This window comes from Delphinapterus leucas, chromosome 7 (genome assembly GCF_059928025.1).
Source record: "Delphinapterus leucas isolate spDelLeu-1000000601 "Yukka" chromosome 7, BTC_Dleu_Yukka2, whole genome shotgun sequence".
NCBI classification, from domain to species: Eukaryota; Metazoa; Chordata; class Mammalia; order Artiodactyla; family Monodontidae; genus Delphinapterus; species Delphinapterus leucas.
Genome location: NC_143135.1, coordinates 94,917,559 through 94,941,929, shown reverse-complemented (window position 1 = coordinate 94,941,929; position 24,371 = coordinate 94,917,559). Strand labels below are relative to the sequence as shown.

The window sequence follows — 24,371 nt, the reverse complement described above, 5'->3', positions numbered from 1 at the left end:
GCTAGGAATATAGTCAGAGGAAGGGAGGACCTGTGTTGTCTTAGGAAACGAGGCAGCCTCTGAGGGCCTCCCAGAAAAGAGGGACAGCAACTCTTTCAGACAAATACACTTTATTTCTTTTCTCTCTCAGCTGAAAAGGCGCCTAGCACATTCATGGAGCTGCAAATGACCGTCTAGGGGCCTGCTGTGGAGACAGGGAGGGAAGGGGCACAGGACTAGCTCTGGGCCAGGGTCTGTGAACAGGGCAGGACCTCTGCCAGCATTTACCCAGTCCATTCCCACAGAGGGTCACCAAAGAGAGAGCTAGAAATAGGGAAATGTAGATGGAATAGTTAGGGATGGGGCAACTTCTATGCAGGAGGAGGAGGGAGCCAAAGGGAGAAGTAACAGCCATCAGGGCAGGAAGGAATGGGGGTGTGTGAAGAACAGAAATAAATATCCTGATAAGAGGGCAGGCGGGGTGCGAGGGGTGAGTAGTGATGATGTTTCAAAGGATAATGAGGCAGCAATATCCGTGGATGGGGGCCAGCAGAGAAGGCAGGAAGCAGGTCGCTGGGGACAAGGCTGAGCGTGTGAGCTCCCCACAAGGCAGAGGAACAGTTCTCCTGTGTGGTCCAAGGTTTGCCCAGGGAACAGGGAGTAGCAGGCCTGGAGAGGAGCCAGACCTGGGTCAGTGGGAGACAGTGTCTTCAGGAGCTGTCAGATGCCTCTCTGATTTAGGCCAGCATACAGGTCCCGCTGGCCTTTCCGGATGGGCTAGGGGTGGAATAGAGAGGGGGTGGTCAGCAGGGTGGGAGGAGGTCACTCCTGAGAAAGAAGGGCCTCTGAAGAAACTTAGACCAGGGGTCAGGAGGCAGGCTCAACTGGTAAGAGATTTGATCTGGTCACCTCCTGTGAGCCTCAGTTTTCCCATCTCAAAAATGGGAAACTAAAGACTCAACTCTCAGGCCTTTTCTCAGAATTAAATGAAGTCACTCGTGCGAAAGTGAACAGCACGCTCTTGACTGGTGCTCAATAAATATTTGTTGAGTTTGTCCAGGTGTGATATTCAAAATATTTAACAATTGGTAGTGCACATACACCGAGCAATCAGAACAATCCTGGTGGTTCTCTGCTATGCCAGGCAGTAACTCTTCAGTTGCCCAATCTAGAGGTGGTCCAGTGGGGAGGGACTGTGATGTCTGGCAGTGTGTGTACTGGGGATGGAGGATGGAGGAAGCTTGGGGCTATTCACCAGTGAAATATTTTCATGTTCCAACAACTGGTAGGTGCATGCCGGTGGAACATCAGCCATGAGTTTATCATGTTAGAGTCTGGGTGCACGGTATTCCCCATGGCTGTCGCCCAGCTAATGAATAAGCCAGAGAAATAGGGGCAGCACCTCACCCCTACCACCCGTGGTTGTGGAAGCCCTGCAGCCTTTGAGGTGGCCCCGTTCTACCATGATGGATGCAGAGGCGGGCACATGGTGGGTTGTCCTGGAGCCCTGAGGGAGGGGATTTGAAGTATCTGATGGGCCAGATGGACAGTCCCACCTGTCCCCTTCTCTCCTAGAAAGACCCCTCACCCCACTTTATCCCTTGTTACCTCATAGTCTGGGTTGGGTACAGGTGGTGGCCTCTCCCTGTTTTGTCCTGCAGAGGAGGGAAGGGAAAAGGATTCATTTCCATGAGGAAACACCAATCTTGTGAGAATGAGACCCACATCAAGGAGGGCAAACTCCCGTCTACTTCTTTTTTCTATTTCAGCTGCCCTTTCTCTTTGCTTTCTTTCATCCCATCTCTAATGACCCCACACTGTCCTTATCATTTGTGACCTCAGCTAAAGGTCCTTCCACTGTTTCTTTTCCCACAGGTTGGAGTCAGGAGGGCAAGGAAAAGGCAGGAACTAATGTCCCAAAGTCTCCACAAAGATTGAGGGGTGGAGTCTGATTACTCCAGAACACTGACAGGCACTTGAAGAAGCCCATCCTGGTAGTAAACGTTTTTGCATTTTTCAAGGGTGGAGAGGACAGGAGTGATCTGAAATGGGACACTCTGTGTCAAGATCTTGGCCACACTGTGAATGTTCCAGAGAAGCTGTCTTGACCTAGCCCTGGACTTGCCAGCCCATCCTGGCCTGGGCTGGGCATCCCCCCTTGGCGGGAATCTCCTCCATGGTCTTACCCCTGGGCCTGCTGCCAGCACCCGCTCCTCTCGTCACAGGCACGGTCCTGGCCTTTCTGCTCTTGCTGCAGTAATACACCAGCAGCAGCAAGCCCAAAGTGACACAGATGTCCACTACGATGATTGTGGCCACCACCCTCAGATCCGCCTCCACGCAGTTCTCACACACTGTGGGGTGGGGAGTGTGGAGAGAAGAAGAGAAATCACCCAGAAAGGAAGACACAGGACATTGGAGATGAGGAAGGCAAAAATGAAGGTCGTTCTGCCTTTAATACTCACATGCCTGCCATGGTCAGACACCCCCTGCCCCCTTTCAACACGTTTATAACAACAAGCAAACTGTGGTGTTCATGGGTAGAGGCTCTGCAGTCAGACAGTCCTGGGGTCAAGTCCCAGCCATGCTACTCACTAGCTGTGAAAGCTGTGGAATGTGTGTTCAACCCACAAAACCTCTGTTTCCTCATCTATAAAATGGGAGTAAGACAGCACTCAACCCATATGGTGGTTAAGAGGATTGTGTGAAAAGCCCTGGCAAGTATTTGGTATAGTGCTTAAAACTTAATAAGCTCTCAATGATTGTTAGCTCTCATTATTGCTTCTTAATATGCCTTAGTTTATGACACTTTAGTAGAGTGGCTTTGAGTCCTTTTTGTAAATCCTGGAGAATTCCTCTCTGGATAAAGCATCAGATAAACTAATATTGGTGTCCCGTAATTCTGGACATGATATAATGCAAAGGACCCAATCTTGTCTCTTGGGACATTGTAGTTTTAGATCTAGAGCTGACTGAGGTTACCCAGACAGCCCCATATTGGTGTTTAATCTATATTTCAGAAAACACTGATGCTGTGCGGCCCCAGACAGTCCCGGATTGAGTGTCGCAGAAGCACAAAGATGCCAGGGGACTGTGAGTTGGGTTAGGGGAAATGTTGAGAATGCCCTTTTGAAATGGTCCTCCCTAAAGGGTCTAATAGTGCTTGCTCTGAAGATCTATATTACCTCTTGCTTTCAGGTAGAGCTTACGCTTCTCGTCCTTTGAGCAGGTATAATAACCGCTGTTCTCTATTTCTGAAAAATCCTTCAGTAACAGTGGCTTGTCAAAATGGGGCACTGGTTTATCATCTTTTTTCCAAGTTATTTCCTCAGGTACAGTATCCTCAGGGCATGTCAGCTCTACACTCTTTCCAGAGATGGAGACTTTATATGCTGGGGAATTGGAGAAAAGAGAAGGGAAATTAAAGGGAGAACCCAGTAAGATTTAAGGCAAATTAGTAGCAGAAGAACCAACCAAATGCAGAAAGTCCTCTGACATCCTAGATCTTAGATTTTCTTGTCAAAAGGGAACTCTGCTGGCTAGGGGGTATGAAAGAGGAGATATGTAGGAGAAGGGGCCCTAGAGAACCTTTTGAAGATGACTTCAGAGTTTAGGCATGGACATGGGGACTTGGAAGGGGAGGAGGGAAGTAAAGAAAATCTATAGCAGTCCTTATTTGTAATGTTTCTAAAATGGGAATTAGAAATATGAGGTTGGGAGGACCTCAGTTCTTGGGGTTAATCTCTCTCAATCAATTCCTTCTTCCCAACCACGGACTTGCATCATCAGATAGGGCAGATATAAAAGACTGATAAACTTACTTTTCAGTGTTTGTGTTTGTGTAACTTCATCTGAAAATGAAAAAAGGAAGGAATGGTAAGAAAATAACCTTGGTTTAAGTTTAAATTGTAGGTGAAAAATTTCAAGTGGAACTAGATACTATCCCCAAGAATTCCCAAAGAGGGCCTGTTCTTTAGGGAGCTCCAAGTCTTGAAGGTGAGGTATGTACTTGTCCTATGAGATATGCTCATAGACACAACTCAGATACATCAAACTGAGAATATACCAGCATGTGCTTCTAGATTTAGATCCACTAGAGCTCAGTCTTAAAATCCTCAAGCTGAAAAATTCCAGTCGTCTTCAAGCTTATTCTCTTGCATTAGCAAGAACCATATTCCAGATAGATATGAAAGGGTCTTCTCAGAGATAAAGACCTTCATATGTTTGAATCACTGATTCTTGGGCTTCCGTGTTTTTCGTTATTCAGAAGTTCTTAATTATAACTAACAGAAACCCTCATAGTAGAGATCAAATATCTTTCTTCTTATTCCATGCCACTTTTCTGTTATTGCCCTTAAGTTATGTGAAGCACTATGCACATTTTAAGGAAATAGTTCTTCTAATAAAATGTGACTTTATTTTAAATTATATCTGAGTGCAATCAACTCTCAATTATTTTTGTTAGAACTATTGGTGTGGACAACTGAAATCCACTAGTATAATTTGGAGATCCAGCCAAATTCCCCACAGTAGGCAATTTTGCCCTGGGAAGTGGGCTGGGGAGCACCCTCATTTCCTGGAAAACTTGCGGCTGGGACACTGGGTGGCACTAGGCTATGCTTGAGCCTGTATATGACAGCTGGAAGGGTGGAGAGTGGTGCTCAGAGACAGCCCTCTCTCTGTTGGGGGTGTTCTGCTACAGTGTGCTGTTGGGGACAGAGCACTAGGCTGAGTCAGTAGCGCTGTGTTTGACTCCAAGATCTGCTTTAGGCTGTGTGACCAAGGGAAAATCATTTAACTTCTCAGAGCTTCAGTTTCTTCATCTGGGAAATGGAGATAAAACATCCACTTCGCAGGGTATTCGTGAGAATTAAATGGATTAGGAAGGTGAAAATGGATGGTGCATAGCAGATGCTCAAGAAAAGTGTTAGTTACTTTCTTCCTTTCCTTCTGGGGGTCCTGCTAATGGAGAGCAGAACAGAGTTCTGCCCCAGTTGCTCAGTCAGCCCTCCCGCTGAGATCATACAGAATATAAACAAGTCATTCTCCAGGTGTATCTATCTGTTAATAATTGCGAGTTGAGTATAATGACAATAGTCTATAATATTTTGATTTGGGAATAATTTTTCAGCACTGATATTTCTTAGAAATATTAAACTAGAAATCATAAATAAAATAATTTAGAAGTAAATAGAAGTTTCACTCTGATTGGTGTGTTTGTTTGGAAAAGCAATGTAAAGGAAATTGCTCACAACTCCTTTTGGCACAAATGCAGTAGTAGAGCTCAGACCAACACATTCTCATACAAGGGCCTAGATGTCTACGCTCACAAAAATGTTGTACACATTCATAATGATTAAAAAAATGAGCTTCAGCATCAGCTAAATCTGCATTTATATTTCTCTCTCTGATTGGACTATATATTTATTTTCTAAGCCTTGGTTTTCTTACCTGTAGAATAGGGATGTTAGGAGAATTATATGAGGAAATTCAGGTAAAATATTAAGGGCGATACATAGAACACACATGCTCAATAAACTTTAATGCATATTAATTAGCCTGCATACTTCCCATATAATGATAGCTAAAATCCACCCCCTGCTTTCTATACGTCAGATAATGTTCTAAGTAAATTACTCATTCAGTCCTCATAACAACCCTATCACCTAGGTATCATTATTATTTCCATTTTGCATGTAATGATGCTATGGCACAGAGAAGTTAACTAAATTATTCAAAGACACTCAGCAAATAAGAAGTTGAGCCAGGATTCAGATATGACTGTCTAGATTCAGAGTTAGACTCTTAACCACACACTACATGGCCTTCTCCTCTGCCTGAGATATTCTTCCTTAAAATATAAGCTCACCTTTTAAAATTCAGCTCAAGAATCACCTCCTCTGGGGAGCTTTCCCCAACCATCCTCTGTAGAGTTGACCACTCTTCTCTTTATATTTTATTCTGTATCTACCCATAACATGCAAAAGACTATATTATCAATTATTTGTCTTTCAAATAAGACCATCAGCTTTTTTTTGATTTTTTTTACGACATACCACCTGTCTTGAGGGATCTTAGTTCCCCAACCAGGGATCGAAACTGGGCCCTCTGCAGTGAAAGCGTGCAGTCCTAACCACTGGACTGCCAGGGAATTCCCAAGATCATCAGCTTCTTGAGGGGAAGGAACTAGTGATGCATTCACGTGTATGATCATTTATTCATTCAAAAAATATTCATTGAGCACCTACTATGTGCCAGGCACTGGGCCAGGTAAATAAGATGCCATCTCTGCTTTCAATGAATTCATGATTTACACAAAAACTTGTGGTGGCTCCAACACCCACATGTGTATTCTTTCCTGAATGGTTGCTCAGGGATACACATCACGCTCAGCTATAATCAGACCTGACAGCAACAAACATAGGCACATATCATTGAAAGATAATTGTATTTTCCCTCTAATAGTTCTGGTTCTTAGTATTTATTACTATGATTGTCTTCTATGACCATTCTGTTCCACATTTGAAAGGATGTCGTACAGAGTGAAAATCCTCTTACCAGTTTCTTCAAAATCTGAAAAGGAAATGATAAGAAACTATTAGCAATACTCCTATCAGCTACTAAGATCAGACCCTGCTGCCATGGGTTAGGACTCTTCCCTCAACCTTTAGAAACAATGGATACGTTTGGTAGTGTATATATGTCCATGCCACTCTCTCACTTTTTTACAACTTACCCTTCCCCCTCCCCATATCCTCAAGTCCGTTCTCTAGTAGGTCTGTATCTTTATTCCCATCTTACCCCTAGGTTCTTCATGACTTTTTTTTTTTTTCTTAGATTCCATATATATGTGTTAGCTAGTGGGAAGCAGCCGCATAGCACAGGGAGATCAGCTAGGTTGTTTGTGACCACCTAGAGGGGTGGGATAGGGAGGGTTGGAGGGAGGGAGACGCAAGAGGGAGGAGATATGGGAACATATGTATATGTATAACTGATTCACCTTGTTATAAAGCAGAAACTAACACCCCATTGTAAAGCAATTATACTCCAATAAAGATGTTAAAAAAAAAAAAGAAAACGATGGATATTCAAATTCCCCATGGCCGTATACGAAAAGCTGTTTAGGATCCTACATTAAACAACTGGTAACTAATTATAAAAAAGGGTTCTAAGTAATCATTTTGAATATAATATATATATTTGGTATATAAATATAAAAAATATATTTATGAAATCATTACATTGTACGCCTTAAACTCACCCCATGTTATATGTCAACTATGTTCCAATAAAGCTGGGGAAAGAAGAAGATCTGTATTGGGCATCAATTAAATGATAAACAAAATCAACCCTAAATGGCCAGTAACATGTGGAAGAAGTGAGTTATTCTGAAGCATATCAGTGCTTTTGACATATCCCATCTGTCAATAATGTAACATTAACACATTCTCCATGATATATTAAAAAGAGTATCCAAAGGACACTACAAATTAGGCAGTGTAATGCAATGGAATGGAGACTGGCCCAGTGGCTGCCTTTAAACACAAAACTGGTTCACTCAATTTGGAGGAGCTGACTGAATAGAAAGCCTTCCAATATTGGGACATTCTTGACTCTCTGCAATGACTGAGAAAGTAAGTCCAGGGCAGGCACACTCACATGCGTGTGCACACATGAACACATATGCACATACATTCAAAGTATTTGGACATGTAATTCTGAAAGTGTACTCCAATGCTGCCCCAGAGGCTTTTTCAGTGCATCTCCATGCAGGCATTCAAGCCACAAACCCTCTACAAAAATCTCCCATCAAATACGAAATGCAAACAAATGAAAACTGTTTGCATTTTTTTTAGTTATCTCAATTTTTTTCTTTTGAATAGTTAAGGCTCATTATTTCCTATGATCTCTGTTTCATTCCTCTTCTTGGCTAGAACTCTCTCTAGACTTATGAAGAAAAGGCAAAGGAGAAGATGATAGAAACCTCTTTTATTGGTATCTGTGGCAGCTCTGTGGGAGGTCTACTGAAAACTCCACTCATAAATACAAAACACATTGGGCTGATTTCATAACAAGGAAAGAAAGCATATCTCACCTTCTTCCGCCCAAGCACCAACTAGAAAATAAATAAGAAAAAAAGAGTTAGTAAATGTTGTGAGCGCCTGAGATTCCAAGCAGAAAAAGTTCTATGGCCTAGTCTGCCCATTTCTGAAGATCTAAGGTCCTTTCCACCCACTGCTGGATCACAGTTATTCCTATACCCCAGATACGTGACAAAGACTGCTGCGTACTGATCACGGGTTCCTGGTCAATTCGGGATGAAACAGAAGAAGAAAGCATGAACACACAACATTAAACATGAACACACAACACTTGGGAAACAGAAGTTAGAAAATGTTGAGGGTACATCTGGGGAGATTGGAGAAACAGCAAAAGAAGTGTGCAGCCCAGCCACAACTTTGAAAAGAAATCTCTGACTGTGGAAGAAAAACAAGCTCTGGGTTAGGTACAAAGACGGAGATTCTTGTTCCATCTCTGACTCCTGCTTGTCTGATGGTTCGGTTTTTCAATTTGTTTCCTACTTGAGAAAGAGATGGAAACATTTGAAACCAATTATTCATCAACTAGAGCCTGTGCATTGAAGAGTCCCATCATATTTCCACTGGGCCCTCCAGAGTCCCCGCATTTAACAGTAATTTGGATTCTTTATAAAAATCAGTTTCCCTGACATTGCCTTAAAGTTTTTGTTTTTTTAAAAAAATTAACTAATTTTATTTTTGGCTGCATTGGGTCTTCGTTGCTGTGCGTGGGAGTGCTCTAGTTGCGGTGAGCGGGGGCTACCCTCCGTTGCGGTGGGTGGGCTTCTCACTGCGGTGCCTTCTCTTGTTGCGGAGCACGGGCTCTAGGTAAGCGGGCTTCAGTAGTTGTGGCACGCAGGCTCAGTAGTTGTGGCTCGCGGGCTCTAGAGTACAGGCTCAGTAGTTGTGGCACACGGGCTTAGTTGCTCCTCTGAATGTGGGATCCTCCCAGACCAGGGATCGAACCCATGTCCCCTGCATTGGCAGGCGGATTCTTTTCTTTTCTTTTTTTTTGCGGTATGCGGGCCTCTCACTGTTGTGGCCTCTCCCGTTGCATAGCACAGGCTCCGGACGCGCAGGCTCAGCGGCCATGGCTCACGGGCCCAGCCGCTCCGCGGCATGTGGGATCTTCCCATACCGGGGCACGAACCCGTGTCCCCTGCATCGGCAGGCAGACTCTCAACCACTGCGCCACCAGGGAAGCCCTGCAGGCAGATTCTTAACCACTGCACCACCAGGGATGTCCTGCCTTAAAGTTTTATGTGTACCTCTTTTATCAACAGCCTCTATATTGGGTGAGACACCCCTCCCAACTGCCTCCTGCCCGCACCTGCCTAACCAGAGCAGACTGGGCACATTCTCATGATGCCAAATCTCTAGAGGTGCTTGGGTCTTTGGTATTCTCTCTCTCTCTCTCTCCCTCTGCAGAGCATAGTTTATACTATAGGCCTCTAAGCCAATTCCTTGAAGGAGTCACACTGTGCCCCTTGACACTCCAAATGTGTTTCCTGGATCAGTAGCAGACGAATAAGCCAGAGAGCTTATTAGAAAGGCAGAATTGCAGTCCCACTCCAGACCCACTGAAGCAGAAGTTGAAATTTAACAAGATCCCCCCGTGATTTGTGTGCACATTGAAGCTTGAGAAACCCAAGATGAAGCAGGAAGTAGAGAAGCCATGGCTGTAGCTCTGAGATGGGAGCCCCAGCTGTGATAGCAGTTTCTAGGTCTCTGAAATAAAACCCTTGTGAGCTGTCTGGCCTCATGCCGTGCTGTCATTAAGAGCACAGGCCCGTAGGCAGTCCTGAATTCCCAGATCAGCTTCAGCACTTACTAACTGTGTGGTTCTAAACAAGTTATTGAGCTTCTTTGAGTATTAGTTTCTTTATCTGTAAAATAGGGGATCCATATAACGTTTACCTTCCAAGGTGGAGGTAAGGATTAAATTAGTAAACATGTGTAAAGACTTTTTTAACACGGTATCTGACACTCAATAAACGGCAACCTTTAAAAGAATCTTCTTTGTCTGTTATGAGATATGGAAATGCTCTTGGTTATTTATCAATTTATATTCCACCTTGCTTCAAAAAGGACTAAAGTAATTGAAAGCTCTTGGTCAACTGAAGAAGACTGAAAATTATGAGGTGTTTCATTGTCTCAGATACTAAGCTTGCTGTATACCCTGTGCAGAGTTTGGGTTCAACTATCTAGTCTCCTCACAACAAAGAGTGAAGGTTAACTCTTCTAATCTCTTCTGTGTTAGTTCTTAAGGGCTCGGTTGTTCATTGACAGAATGAGCTTGTTCTCAGAGGCACAAAGACCGCCTTGCTTTCAGTAGATATGATCATCCCAACTACTTTCCTTTGGCTGTTCTCTGAAAGGTCTCCTGGGCACACACTAGCCTCCAGCCCTGGTTCCCTATGCTAACATTGCACAAACACTTTATATTTTCTAGTAAATGAGGTTCCTTGGTACCACTGGGCAGCACCAGGTTAGGCTGTGAGCCTTCCATGGTCTGGAGAAACACCCCCCTTTTCATTCCATCCTACTCACCTGATAAGAGGCAGAGTCCCAGAACTCTCCAGAGATTCCCCGACTGCATCCTTCCCTCACCAGACACTCACTCTACCTAAGATGGCGGAGACCGGTTGGCTTATAACTTCTGAAAAAGAAGCCAGAGGACTTTTTCAAAACCCCTGATGGAGATGAGGACCCTGGGGCCATTGCTCCCAATGCTGGGATGAAGAAGGGGGCTTTGTAAGAGGGAGACTCACCATTTTCCGAAGCAGGCACCTAAGGCTGGGAGGGGAGGCAGGTTTCTGAACCCTACACAGGAAGTGTGGAGGGGCCTCTGGGCCTGCAGGGTTCTACGTCACTGGGAAACGTTCGAGGCAGAGGCAGCCACCTGGGTTGGCTGGGGAGAGTTGGGCCCCACGTCCTCCCATTGGATGAGCGAGACCTGAAGGTACTGTGAAAAATGCCTGCAGTTTAGTTGTCTGGGCCTTGCACAATGCAACCCCCACGTCGGGGGCTCCCTTCTCAGAAACCCCTGCCCGCCAAACAGGCTGTGACAGGAAGAGAGAGGAGCACCAAAGAGCTGCTTTCTTTATGGCGTATGTGGCATGGGGCAGCAAGACACAGCCATTTTATTAGCAAAACTGCTGGCTTGAAAAGACATGTTGGCTTAAAACCATAAGATGCCATTCTTTTTTGTCTATAATATTTGCAAAAATATTTAAAAACACAATATTCAATGTTGGAAAGGGTAAAGAGTGAGTCTCAGAATCTGCTGCTGCGAATGCAAATGGTTTGAGCATATGCATCGATCAAACGCTTACCGGGTGCCGGGTACCGTGCTGAGGGCTTCACCAACAGATCTCACTTAATCCTCAAAACAACCCTCTAAGGTAGGTATTATTTTCGTCCCCATTTTATACTTGAGTAAACTGAAGTCCAGACAGGTTATTTAAGTTGTCACAGATTACAGAGCTGGAACCCTGGAAAACATTTTGGCGAAATTCATTGATCCAGTAAATATTTGATATCTACTATGCTGTAGTATGTGCCGGGTGCTAGTAAAAGAGCAGTCACAAGATAGTCCTTGTGGAGGATGAAAGGAAATGTGGATATTACACTGATTATTTCAGGAGATTGATGCTGAGAAAGAGGAAATACAGGGGCTGTGGGAGTGATAGAGGGGGGCCTAATATAGTCTGGGGGTAGAGAAATTCACCCTTCTCAGGGTGACATCTAAGCTGAAACCTGATGGAGGAATAGGGGGGACCCAGGTGCGGGGCAGGGCGGGAGAGCAAGTAAAGTATTCCAGACAAAGGGAGCATCATGTTTGGAGCCTGGAGATGAGGAAGAGAGGCATTCAAGAAACTGGAAGTCCAGAAAGGCAGGTAACAGGGTGAGAAGGAAGGTAAGAAATGGGACCAGAAATTCAGCAGGTTCCAGATGGGGAGGGATTTGCAAGCCTTGTTAAAGATTCCTAAGGATTATCTTAAGGGCAATGGGAAGTGATGGAAGGGTTTAAAACAGGAGGATGACAGCATCAAATTCTTTAAACGTTTAAAAATTTTTAAATGAAAAAATTAATTATGGAAGTAATACATGCACGTTACAAACAAAGAAGAGCACAGAAGGGTACATACAACAGTCTCTCACCTCACCTCAACTCAGCCCTATCCCTCTCCGTAGAGAAAACCACTTTCAACTTTGTAAACTGTTTTTTTTCTGGTGGTTACCTTCTTATCTCTAAACGTGCCTTGTCATCATTCCGGTTCTCTGGGAAACAAACTTTGCAATGGAGATTTATGTGCAGGTGGCTCATGGAGGGAAGCACAGGAACAGCACCTGTCAGGGAAGGAAGCGGGATTGGCAGAGGGAGAAGGGGAGTTACAACGAGAGCTCAGCCAATCCCAAGGGGAGTTCCCAGGCTAGGATTATAATAGGGAAGAACCTTGTAGTCTATTACAAGTTAATCACTAAAGTGATGTTACCTATAAGCTTAAATTTTACATAATGGCCCATCTCTGGGAGCCCTGCCTCCGAGGTAATGAGTGTTAAGCTAAAATACCTTTGTTTAGCCCACAGGGAGCATCCTGACCAGGCCCACCTGTGAATGACTGCAGGAAGGAAGAAATTAATACAACCCCTCTGGAGTCTGGCTGGAACCAGGACTTTATACCTTCCCTTTTCAGTATAAAAGAAGCCTGAATTCTAAATCTGGGAAGATGGTTCTTTGGAACACTAGTCCACCATCTTTTCCATCTGCTGGCTTTTCGAATAAAGTGGCCATTCCTTTCCCCAATAACTCTTCTCTCTATTTATTGGTCTGTTGTGCAGCAAGCAGTATGAGCTTGGACTCGATAACAGGATGACCGGTCAGAGTGGTCCTGAGTTGAGGCCACAGGTATATCACTTAGTTTTGCTTATGAGCTGGTTCCAGAGAGGTGTGAACTTGGGTGTTACAGCTGCTTCCACTGAGAACGATGTCTGTGAAAGAGCTCAGCTGTGGGCTTTCAGAGGATACCCTCCCAGCAGCCACGGGAGTAAGCAGTCCTCAAAGGGGAACCTGGGCAGTACCCATGCAGTTCACCCCTTGCACTGCTCAGATCCACTTGCTGTATAAAAATTTCACGCCATTTTTATTTTTATTTTTTGCGGTACGCGGGCCTCCCACTGCTGTGGCCTCTCCCGTTGCAGAGCACAGGCTCCGGACGCGTAGGCCCAGCGGCCATGGCTCACGGGCCCAGCCGTTCTGCGGCGTGTGGGAGCTTCCTGGACCGGGGCACGAGCCCGCGTCCCCTGCATCGGCAGGCGGACCCTCAACCACTGCGCCACCAGGGAAGCCCATCACGCCATTTTTAAAACAGCCTTTTCAGGGTTCTGGTTGATCTCTTTTCCTGGAGAAGCTTGTGAAAGGAAAATTACAGTCCCACTACACAGCTCTTCTGGGGGTCCCATCTAATAGTCATCATCTCCCTCCTTTATTACTCTTCTAGATTGCTCCCGGCCTCAGCTAGCCCTTCTGCTGACCTAAGAGAAGACATAGCTTGGGGAGCCTGAGCTCCTGGTCGGCATGGCCTTCTCAGGCCGTGAACCCTTGGGTTCTATATGTATTCTCCCTGCCCCCTGTCAACCCTGACTCTTCCTGATGATAAGGAGAGATTCATCCTGCTGGGAGAGCGAATTGTTTTTTTGCCTACTGGTCTCTTGGCAGGGGAGACAGCAGGTGTAGCTTAGTTTAATAGGACTCTTAGTGTGTACTATGGTGGAAGCATTCTGCCTCTGGAAACCATGGCCTCTAGAAACTCAGTCTAGAGCTACAGGGACAGCAAACACAAATTTCCTAAGTGCTTCACTGGGTAATGGTAAATATGGATGCTCCTACTTCCAGCCCTTGCTTCCTGAATGCATATATTCTGTGTCTTGGGGACGCAGTATCATATGATAGTCACTGATTTAAGACGTATGTCACATCCTGAAGGATAGTGCCCCAGGCTGCAGGGTGTCATCTTTAAGTTGATACCTTAGCTATGTCTTCAAAAGGCTATTCCGTTGGTCCATTGGCTGGCAGCTTTAGGACGGTGTGGTGTATGATAGGCCCAGTGGATCCCATTGTCGTACGTCTATATACCTTTGTTATAAAGCGGGTCCCATGGTCTGTTGTGATGCTATGCAAGATTCAGCGCTTATGGATCAGGCAGTATGTGAAATCTTGGATAGTAGGACTAGCTGAGGCCTTACAGGCAAGAAAGTCAAACCCGTACCGTTCATTTGATAGAACTGAATACCTATCAATTCCTATCAAATGAATTGAGTCCTTTCCAGGTTTGGTTTGGAAGGGTCCAATGTAGTCATCTTGGCAGGAAGTGGCTGGTTGGTTTCCCCCAAGGATGCTCCCAAATTGCAGGCTCAGCACTGAACTCTGTTTCGGGAGCAGCAGTAGCTAGATCAGCCTTGGTGAGTGGAAGCTCACATTACTGTACCCAGGTATAGCCTCCATCACTGCCACCAATAGTTACTGCATTCATAAGCCCATTGTCCTTGTGTTGGGATGGCTGAGGACAGAGGCTAGTTGACATTAACTGGCCAAGTCATTTTCTTCTACTTTGTCTTGTAGTGCCTCTTCCATGATAGATGTTCTCTGGTGGGTGTTAACTCGTGACACAAAGACCTACTCACTTTATAATGATGCACATTGGTCCATACACATGCCTCTTCTCCATACTTTCTTCTTTCCAATCTTCTAATCTTATTTAAAAGCGCTGATCAATAAATTAAGCCATCCACCACTGTGCATGAATCTCTATATATTCAAACATCCATAAAGTGGATGACCAGGTACGATGCCAGAAGCTCTGCCCTTTGGGAGAATCTCCCCTCACTACTGGCTTTCAAGGCTAGTTTTTAAAATTTTATTTTAATTTTTTGGCTGCGTTGGGTCTTCGTTGCTGTGCATGGGCTTTTCTCTAGTTGCAGTGAGTGGGGGCTACTCTTCATTGAGATGCACGGGCTTCTCATTGCGATGGCTTCTCTTACTACAGAGCACGGGCTCTAGGCCTGTGGGCTTCAGTAATTGCAGTGTGCAGGCTCAGTAGTTGTGGCGCACGGACTTAGTTGCTCCACGGCATGTGGGATCTACCCGGACCAGGGACTGAACCCGTGTCCCCTGCATTGACAGGCAGATTCTTAAGCACTGCACCACCAGGGAAGTCCTCAAGGCCACTTCTGAGTGGCCTGCAGGGCTACAGCAGTCCATTTTGACTTGTATCCACATACTGAGCTGACATCTGTCAACAAAGATCAGGCTTTATTCTCCACTATCAGTGGTGGAGGACTTAGGAGTATGGGCTAGGTACTCCTGGAGCTTGTATCCTCTGTAGCTACTCATGCCTGAATCAGACTGTATTCCTTACATATTATGATGGATTGTTGCTATATCCACCCAACTTTACAACTTGGTGGATCTGACAAGTGCCTAACTTATAATGGGCAGTTCTTTTTTTTTTTGCGGTATGCAAGACTCTCACTGTTGTGGCCTCTCCCATTGCGGAGCACAGGCTCTGGACGTGCAGGCTCAGCGGCCATGGCTCACGGGCCCAGCCGCTCCGCGGCATGTGGGATCTTCCCAGACTGGGGCACGAACCCGTGTCCCCTGCGTCGGCAGGCGGACTCTCAACCACTGCGCCACCAGGGAAGCCCTATAATGGGCAGTTCTGATTTAATGGCCAGTTGATGTCCCATAGTCAGTCACTCAGCTCTTCCAGTGTGTCTGTTCTAGTAGTTTGCCTTGAGCTGTTTCTCCGATGGTATACAATTCTCTGCTGAAGATGGAATGGCCTTGCTTCAGAACCCTATGTGTCAACATTGTGATCCTCCTACTGGAACTTGCCATAGGGACTTCCCTGGTGGTTCAGTGGTTAAGACTCCGAGCTTCCACAGCAGGGGGTGTGGGTTTGATCCTTGGTCAGGGAACTAAGATCCCACATGCCATGCAACGTGACCAAAAATAAATAGATTTAAAAAAAAAAAGAACTTGCCATAAACTCCAAAAGGCAACTTTTCTCACCGCAGATATTTCTAATTACCATCAGGTGTGCCAAAATATGGCCCAGGTTGCAGAACTGCTTGCACTGCAACCTGGACTTGCTGCAGAGCCCTTTACTGCTCTTGGCTCCACCCAAACCTGGAAGAGTTCCAGGTCACATGGTAAATAATCAAGGGTGGAGTATGTTCCTCCGAAACATGAGGTGCTGTGTTTCCTTCTTAAAGTTAGGATCGGTGCAAGGTGTAATAACATGTCTTCTACATTGGAAGGCATGGCCTGGCTGGCCCAAGACCCTGGACTCCTAAGAAGGCCACTTAGGTGGCAGTCCCCTGAATCCTCATAAGGTTTATCTCCCATTCCCCAAAGCCTCAAAGTACTTGCCATTTCTTGCTTATTCGATTTGGCTAGCGTTGATGTTATTGATACAGTAGACTGCTATAATGTTCTCAAGAATGTCCAGATCATCCAGGTCCCTTCAGAATATGTTATGACAGAGAGTGGAAAAATTAACATAGCCCCAGGCAAGACAAGGAAAGTATATGTCTGTTATGTCTGTTTCCTGTTTTCCTCTAACAAAGGTATTACATTTGGCACAGCTGCTGCTGTTGGGGTTACTATTTGGTTTTCAGTAATTCACTCCCAGGTACAATGATTCCTCATTTTTTGCAAAAGCCAAATTAGTGAATTAAATGGGGATATGATAGAATCATTGTTCCAGCATCCTTTAAGTCCTTCAAAGTGACACTAATCTCTACCATTCCCTTTACGGTGCCATATTATTTTTTATTTATAATCTTGGCTGGGAGTCATGGACAGTTTCAAGGGTTTCTGTTGGCTTTTCCTAACACAACAGCTCTTACAGGTTGAGGAAGCTAGGGGAGGGTTCTGCCACCTGCTATGTCCATAAATGTCCCTTGGGCCATTTGCAAGTCATATGGGGTGTAAGATAATTTTTTGTTTTGCTGACCTATTCTGTGCATGGCCTTTAGCATCCCACACAAACAACACCACACCCCTTTAGAGAACAGTGCCATTTTATTTGAGAATTACTATTCAAGAGCTTTCCTCCATCCTGGGTTTATAGAACCCATTCTCCAGTTCCCTCTCAAAATGAACAGAAGGAAGCAACAACTGACTAGGAAATCAGCAATATGGGCACATAAATGCTTGGTATGAGATGTCTCTACTCCTCTGAACTTTGCCCTCACTCAACCTGCTCCACAGCCACTAGACCAGCCCAGAAGCCCACTCTGTTCACTGGGAGTCTATTAGGTATGTTCTCCCCTCTGGCTTCCCAAATGGTCCCCACCTCTCAGTTCCTAGCAAACTTGCAGTCCCCAAGCAGTGGATTTTTTTTTTTTTTTGAGGATCGATTAAAAAAAAAATTGTGGTAAAATACACATAACAAAATTTACCATCTTAACCATTTTTAAGTATACAGTTGAGTAGTGTTAAATACATTTGTATTGTGTAGCCAATCCCCAGAAGTCTTTTCATCTTGCAAAACAGGAACTGTATATTCATTGAAAAACAACTCCCCATTTCCCCCTCCCTTCAGCCCCTGGCAGCCATCATTCTATTTTCTGTCTCTATGAATTTGACTCTCTCATTTAAGTGGAATCATATGGTATTTGTCTTTTTGGAACTAGCTTATTTCATTAGCATAGTGTCCTCAAGATTCAGACTGAATAATATTTTATCCTCATCTGCTGACGGACTCTTGGGTTGCTTTCACCTTTTGGCTACTATGAATAATGCTGCTATGAGCATGGGTGCACACATATCTCTTCAAGACCCTTCAGTCCTTTTGTGTATATATCTGGAAGTAGAGTTGCTGGATCATATGGTAATTCTATGTTTAATGTTTCGAAGAACTCGTACACTATTTCCCACAGCAGCCGCACCATTTTACATTCCCCTGAACAGTGCACACGTTTCCGACTTATCCACATCTTTATCAACACTCTTCTGTTCTTTTGATAATAGTCATCCTAATGGGTGTGATGTGGTATCTCACTGTAGTTTTGATTTACATTTCCCTGATAATTAGTGATGTTGAGTGTCTTCTCATGTGCTTGTTGGCCCTTTTATATCTTATTGGGAGAAATGTCCATTCAAGTCCTTTGATCATTTTTTAATTGGGCTTTTTTTTTTTTTAAAGCTGTCATACTTTATATATTCTAGGTATTAACCCCTTATCAGATATACGATTTGCAATATTTTCTCCCATTCCATAGGTCGCCTTTTCATGCTGGTGATTGTGAAACTTGATGCACAGCTTTAAATTTTGATGTAGTCCAGTTTATCTAGTTTGACTTTTATTACCTATGCTTTTGGTGTCATGCAGTGGCCCCATTTTATTGCCAGCCTAGAGAACCCTTCAGGCTGTGGAAGAGGAGGAGGAGGAGGATTGGATTAATCCTTTGTGTCACACTTAGCTATTGCAATGATGGTCTTTTCGCCTCCATGCTTGGTCCCACCAATCCATTCTCCATAAGACAGGGAGAGTGAACTTAAAACACACCAAAAATGTGATTTTGTCACTCTACTGCTTGAAGCTTAAAACACTCACGCATCATCCTCAGGATGATTATAAAGCCCAGGGATGGTGGTGGGGGTGGGGAAGGAGTCTTGCTGCTGATTTTCTTTCCAAATTTATCTAGCCTTATATTCCTTCCTCCCCCTCTCCCACGCTTCTGCTATACTAAATTATTAGTAGATGGCTAACCACTTCATGCTTTTTCCTTTTCTTACTTCTAAGAAACACTTGGTTTTTCTGCCTAGAAGGTTCACCCTCATCTAGTCAACTCATACTAAGGCTTCAGGTTTTAACTAGATGTATCAGCCTCTGAGAAGCCTGCCCTAAACGCCAAACAAAAAGTTAGGTTAGGGGCTTCCCTGGTGGCGCCGTGATTGAGAGTCCGCCTGCCGATGCAGGGGACACGGGTTCGTGCCCCGATCTGGGAAGATCCCACATGCCGCAGAGCGGCTGGGCCCGTGGGCCCGTGGGCCATGGCTGCTGAGCCTGCGCGTCCGGAGCCTGTGCTCTGCAACGCGAGAGGCCACGATAGCGGCAGGCCACAACAGTGAGAGGCCCGCGTACCGCAAAAAAAAAAAAAAAAAAAAAAAAGTTAGGTTAGGCAACACTCCTCCACACAGCACTTGTTATAAGTGCCATTCACTTGTCTTCCCCCACCTAGATCACCATGTCCTGTAAAATATTGTTTCTCCGTCCAACACTTTGCTGAAGGAATACGTAGGTGGCTGTGTATAACAAAGGTCTTAGCGTTACTGAACCAAACTTAGGTCTACTTGCCGGTGCACAGTAAAGCCAATCTATTGACACTGGGTTGTGGTGCAGGAAAGTGCAGTGTTCATTGCACGGAGCCAAGCAAGGAATCCAGGCAGCTAGTGCTTAAAAGACCTCAACTCCCTGATGGCTTTCAGGGAAAGGTTTTAAAGGACAGGGTGAGGGAGGGAGATTGTGGGGTATGTGATAAGCTCGTGGATATTCTTCTGGTTGGTTGGTGGTGAGGTAAGCGGGAGTCAACATCATCAACCTTTTGGTTTCAACCAGTCTGTGGTCTACGTGCTGTGGGTGGCATATGGTTAACTTCTTCCACCTGGTGGGGGTTTCAGTATCTGCAAAACAGCTCAAAGGACATGGCTCAGAATTTTATCTACAGTCCTTGAGGAGGAACTAAAAGTCCTTGACTTTGTTTAATGGCTAAACTATTATTAGTTTGTCTTGCTTGACTACTTTCCTTTATTTCCTTTTTTGTTGAATTTTATTTTATTTATTTTGAATTTTATTTATTTTTTTATACAGCAGGTTCTTATTAGTTATCTATTTTATACATATTAGTGTATATATGTCAATTCCAACCTCCACCACCACCACGCCCCTCCCCGCCCGCCACTTTCCCCACTTGGTGTCCGTACGTTTGTTCTCTACATCTGTGTCTCTATTTCTGCCCTGCAAACCGGTTCATCTCTACCATTTTTCTAGGTTCCACATGTATGCATTAATATACAATATTTGTTTTTTTCTTTCTGACTTACTTCACCCTGTATGACAGTCTCTAGATCATCCACGTCTCTACATTTGACCCAATTTCGTTCCTTTTTATGGCTGAGTAATATTCTATTGTATATATGTACCACATCTTCTTTATCCATTCGTCTGTCGATGGGCAGTTAGGTGGCTTCCATGACCTGGCTATTGTAAATAGTGCTGCAATGAACATTGGGGTGCATGTGTCTTTTTGAATTATGGTTTTCTCTGGGTATATGCCCAGTAGTGGGATTGCTGGGTCATATGGTAATTCTATTTTTAGTTTTTTAAGGAACCTCCATACTGTTCTCCATAGTGGCTGTATCAATTTACATTCCCACCAACAGTGCAAGAGGGTTCCTTTTTCTCCACACCCTCTCCAGCATTTGTTGTTTGTAGATTTTCTGATGATGCCCATTCTAACTGCTGTGAGGTGATACCTCATTGTAGTTTTGATTTGCATTTCTCTAATAATTAGTGATGTTGAGCAGCTTTTCATGTGCTTCTTGGCCATCTGTATGTCCTCTTTGGAGAAACGTCTATTTAGGTCTTCTGCCCGTTTTTTGATTGGGTTGTTTTTTTTAATACTGAGCTGCATGAGCTGTTTATATATTTTGGAGATTAATCCTTTGTCTGTTGATTCATTTGCAAATATTTTCTCCCACTCTGAGGGTTGTCTTTTCGTCTTGTTTGTAGTTTCCTTTGCTTTGCAAAAGCTTTTAAGTTTCATTAGGTCCCATTTGTTTATTTTTGTTTTTATTTCCATTTCTCTAGGAGGTGGATCAAAAAAAGTCTTGCTGGGCTTCCCTGGTGGTGCAGTGGTTCGGAATCCGCCTGCCAATTCAGGAGACACGGGTTCGAGCCCTGGTCTGGGAAGATCCCACATGCCACGGAGCAACTAAGTCCGTGTGCCACAGCGGCTGAGCCTGCGCTCTAGAGCTGGCACTCTGCAACAAGGGAGGCCACTGCAATGAGAAGCCAGTGCACCGTGGCAAAGAGTAGCCCTCGCTCGCCTCAACTAGAGAAAAGCCCGGGTGCAGCAACAGAGACCCAGTGCAGCCAAAGATAAAAAATAAATAAAATAAAAAAGAAATCTCGCTGTGATTTATGTCAAAGACTCTTCTTCCTATGTTTTCCTCTAAGAGTTTTATAGTGTCTGGTCTTACATTTAGGTCTCTAATCCATTTTGAGTTTATTTTTGTGTATGGTGTTAGGGAGTGTTCTAATTTCATTCTTTTACATGTAGCTGTCCAGTTTTCCCAGCACGACTTACTGAAGAGACTGTCTTTTCTCCATTCTATATCCTTGCCTCGTTTGTCATAGATTAGTTGACCATAGGTGCGTGGGTTTATCTCTGGGTTTTCTATCCTGTTCCATTGATCTATATGTCTATTTTTGTGCCAGTATCATATTGTCTTGATTCCTGTAGCTTTGTGGTATAGTCTGAAGTCAGAGAGTTTGATTCCTCCAGCTCCGTTTTTTTCCCTCAAGCCTGCTTTTGCTATTCAGAGTCTTTTGTGTCTCCATACAAATTTTAAGATTTTTTGTTCTAGTTCTGTGAAAAATGCCACTGGTAATTTGATAGGGATTGCATTGAATCTGTAGATTGCTTTGGGTAGTATAGTCATTTTCACAATACTGATTCTTCCAATCCAAGAACATGGTATATCTCTCCATCTGTTTGTGTCATCTTTGATTTCTTTCATCAGTGTCTTATAGTTTTCTGAGTACAAGTCTTTTACCTCCTTAGGTAGGTTTATTCCTAGGTATTTTATTCTTTTTGTTGCAGTGGTGAATGGGATTGTTTCCTTAATTTCTCCTTCTGATCTTTTGTTGTTAGTGTGTAGAAATGCAAGAGATTTCTGTGCATTAATTTTGTATCCTGCAACTTTACCAAATTCATTGATTAGCTCTAGTAGTTTTCGGGTGGCATCTTTAGGATTCTCTAGGTATAGTATCATGTCATCTGCAAACAGTGACAGTTTTACTTCTTCTTTTCTAATTTGTATTCCTCTTATTTCTTTTTCTTCTCTGATTGCTGTAGCTAGGACTTCCAAAACTATGTTGAATAATAGTGGCGAGAGTGGACATCCTTGTCTTGTTCCTGATCTTAGAGGAAATATTTTCAGGTTTTCACCATTGAGAATGATGTTTGCTGTGGGTTTGTCATATATGGCCTTTATTATGTTGAGGTAGGTTCCCTCTATGCCCACATTCTGGAGGGCTGTTATCATAAATGGGTGTTAAATTTTGTCAAAAGCTTTTTCTGCATCTATTGAGATAATCATATGGTTTTTATTCTTCAGTTTTTTAATATGGTGTATCACATTGATTGATTTGCGTATATTGAAGAATCCTTGCATCCCTGGGATAAATCCTACTTGATCATGGTGTATGATCCTTTTAATGGGTTGTTGGATTCTGTTTGCTAGTATTTTGTTGAGGATTTTTGCATCTATATTCATCAGTGATATTGGTCTTTAATTTTCTTTTTTTGTAGTATCTTTGTCTGGTTTTGGTATCAGGGTGATGGTGGCCTCATAGAATGAACTTGAGAGTGTTCCTTCCTCTGCCATTCTTTGGAAGAGTTTGAGAAGGATGGGTGTTAGCTTTTCTCTAAATGTTTGATAGAATTTACCTGTGAAGCCATCTGGTCCTGGACTTTTGTTTGCTGGAAGATTTTTAATCACAGTTTCAATTTCATTACTTGTGATTGGTCTGTTCATATTTTCTGTTTCTTCCTGGTTCAATCTTGGAAGGTTATACCTTGCTAAGAATTTGTCCATTTCTTCCAGGTTGTCCATTTTATTGGCATAATGTTGCTTGTAGTAGTCTCTTATGATGCTTTGTATTTCTGCGGGATCCATTGTAACTTCTCTTTTTTCATTTCTAATTTTACTGATTTGAGTCCTCTCCCTCTTTTTCTTGATGAGTCTGGCTAAAGGTTTATAAATTTTGTTTATCTTCTCAAAGAACCAGCTTTTAGTTTTATTGATCTTTGCTGTTGTTTTCTTTGTTTCTATTTCATTTATTTCTGCTCTGATCTTTATGATTTCTTTCCTTCTACTAACTTTTTTTTTTAAGGATCCTATCATTTATTTATTTATTTATTTAATTTTTTTGCTGTACGTGGGCCTCTCACTGTTGTGGCCTCTCCCATTGCGGAGCACAGGCTCTGGACGCACAGGCTCAGCGGCCATGGCTCATGGGCCCAGCCGTTCCACGGCATGTGGCATCTTCCTGGACAGGGGCATGAACCCATGTCCCCTGCATCGGCAGGTGGACTCTCAACCACTGCGCCACCAGGGAAGCCCCTAACTTTGGGTTTTATTTTTCTTTCTCTAGTTCCTTTAGGTGTAATCTAACCTTACATCAAAAGGTTTATTTGAGATTTTTCTTGTTTCTTGAGGTAGGCTTGTATTGCTATAAACTTCTGTCTTAGAACTGTTTTTGCTGCATTCCATAGGTTTTGGGTCATCGTGTTTTTGTTGTAATTTGTCTCTAGGTATTTTTTGATTTCCTCTTTGGTTCTTTCAGTGATCTCTTGGTTATTTAGTAACGTATTGTTTAGCCTCCATGTGTTTGTGTTTTTTATGTTCTTTTCCTTGTAATTGATCTCTAATCTCATAGTGCTGTGGTAGGAAAAGATGCTTGATATGATTTCAATTTTCTTAAATTTACTGAGGCTTGATTTGTGACCCAAGATATGATCTATCCTGGAGAAAGTTCTGTGTGCACTTGAGAAGAAAGTGTAATCTGCTGTTTTTGGATGGAATGTCCCATAAATATCAATTAAATCTATCTGGTCTGTTGTGTCATTTAAAGCTTGTGTTTCCTTATTAATTTTCTGTCTGGATGATCTGTCCATTGGTGTAATTGAGGTGTTAAAGTCCCCCACTATTATTGTGTTACTGTTCACTTCCTCTTTTATAGCTGTTAGCAGTTACCTTATGTATTGAAGGGCTCCTATGTTGGGTGCATATATATTTATAATTGTTATATCTTCTCCTTGGATTGGTCCCTTGATCATTATGTGGTGTACTTCCTTGTTTCTTGTAACGTTCTTTATTTTAAAGTCTATTTTATCTGATACGAGTATTACTACTCCAGCTTTCTTTTGATTTCCATTTGCATGGAATATCTTTTTCCATTCCCCTCACTTTCAGTATGTATGTGTCCCTAGGTCTGAAGTAGGTCTCTTGTAGAC

The 24,371-nt window shown here is 43.6% G+C and overlaps 1 protein-coding gene across 1 annotated transcript; it reads right to left on the bottom strand.

Annotated features, from left to right (window-relative positions):
* Positions 1-93: 93 nt before the first annotated feature.
* Positions 94-10,931, bottom strand: CD3E (CD3 epsilon subunit of T-cell receptor complex). The gene is made up of 9 exons (XM_022559147.2): positions 10,829-10,931; positions 10,608-10,716; positions 8,075-8,095; positions 6,538-6,552; positions 3,801-3,830; positions 3,165-3,371; positions 2,166-2,333; positions 1,588-1,634; positions 94-756 (listed from the first exon to the last, which is right to left on the bottom strand). The coding sequence occupies exons 2-9, from the start codon at positions 10,654-10,656 to the stop codon at positions 700-702; spliced, it is 594 nt and encodes a 197-aa protein (XP_022414855.1). The 5' UTR covers positions 10,657-10,716; positions 10,829-10,931; the 3' UTR covers positions 94-699.
* Positions 10,932-24,371: the final 13,440 nt, after the last annotated feature.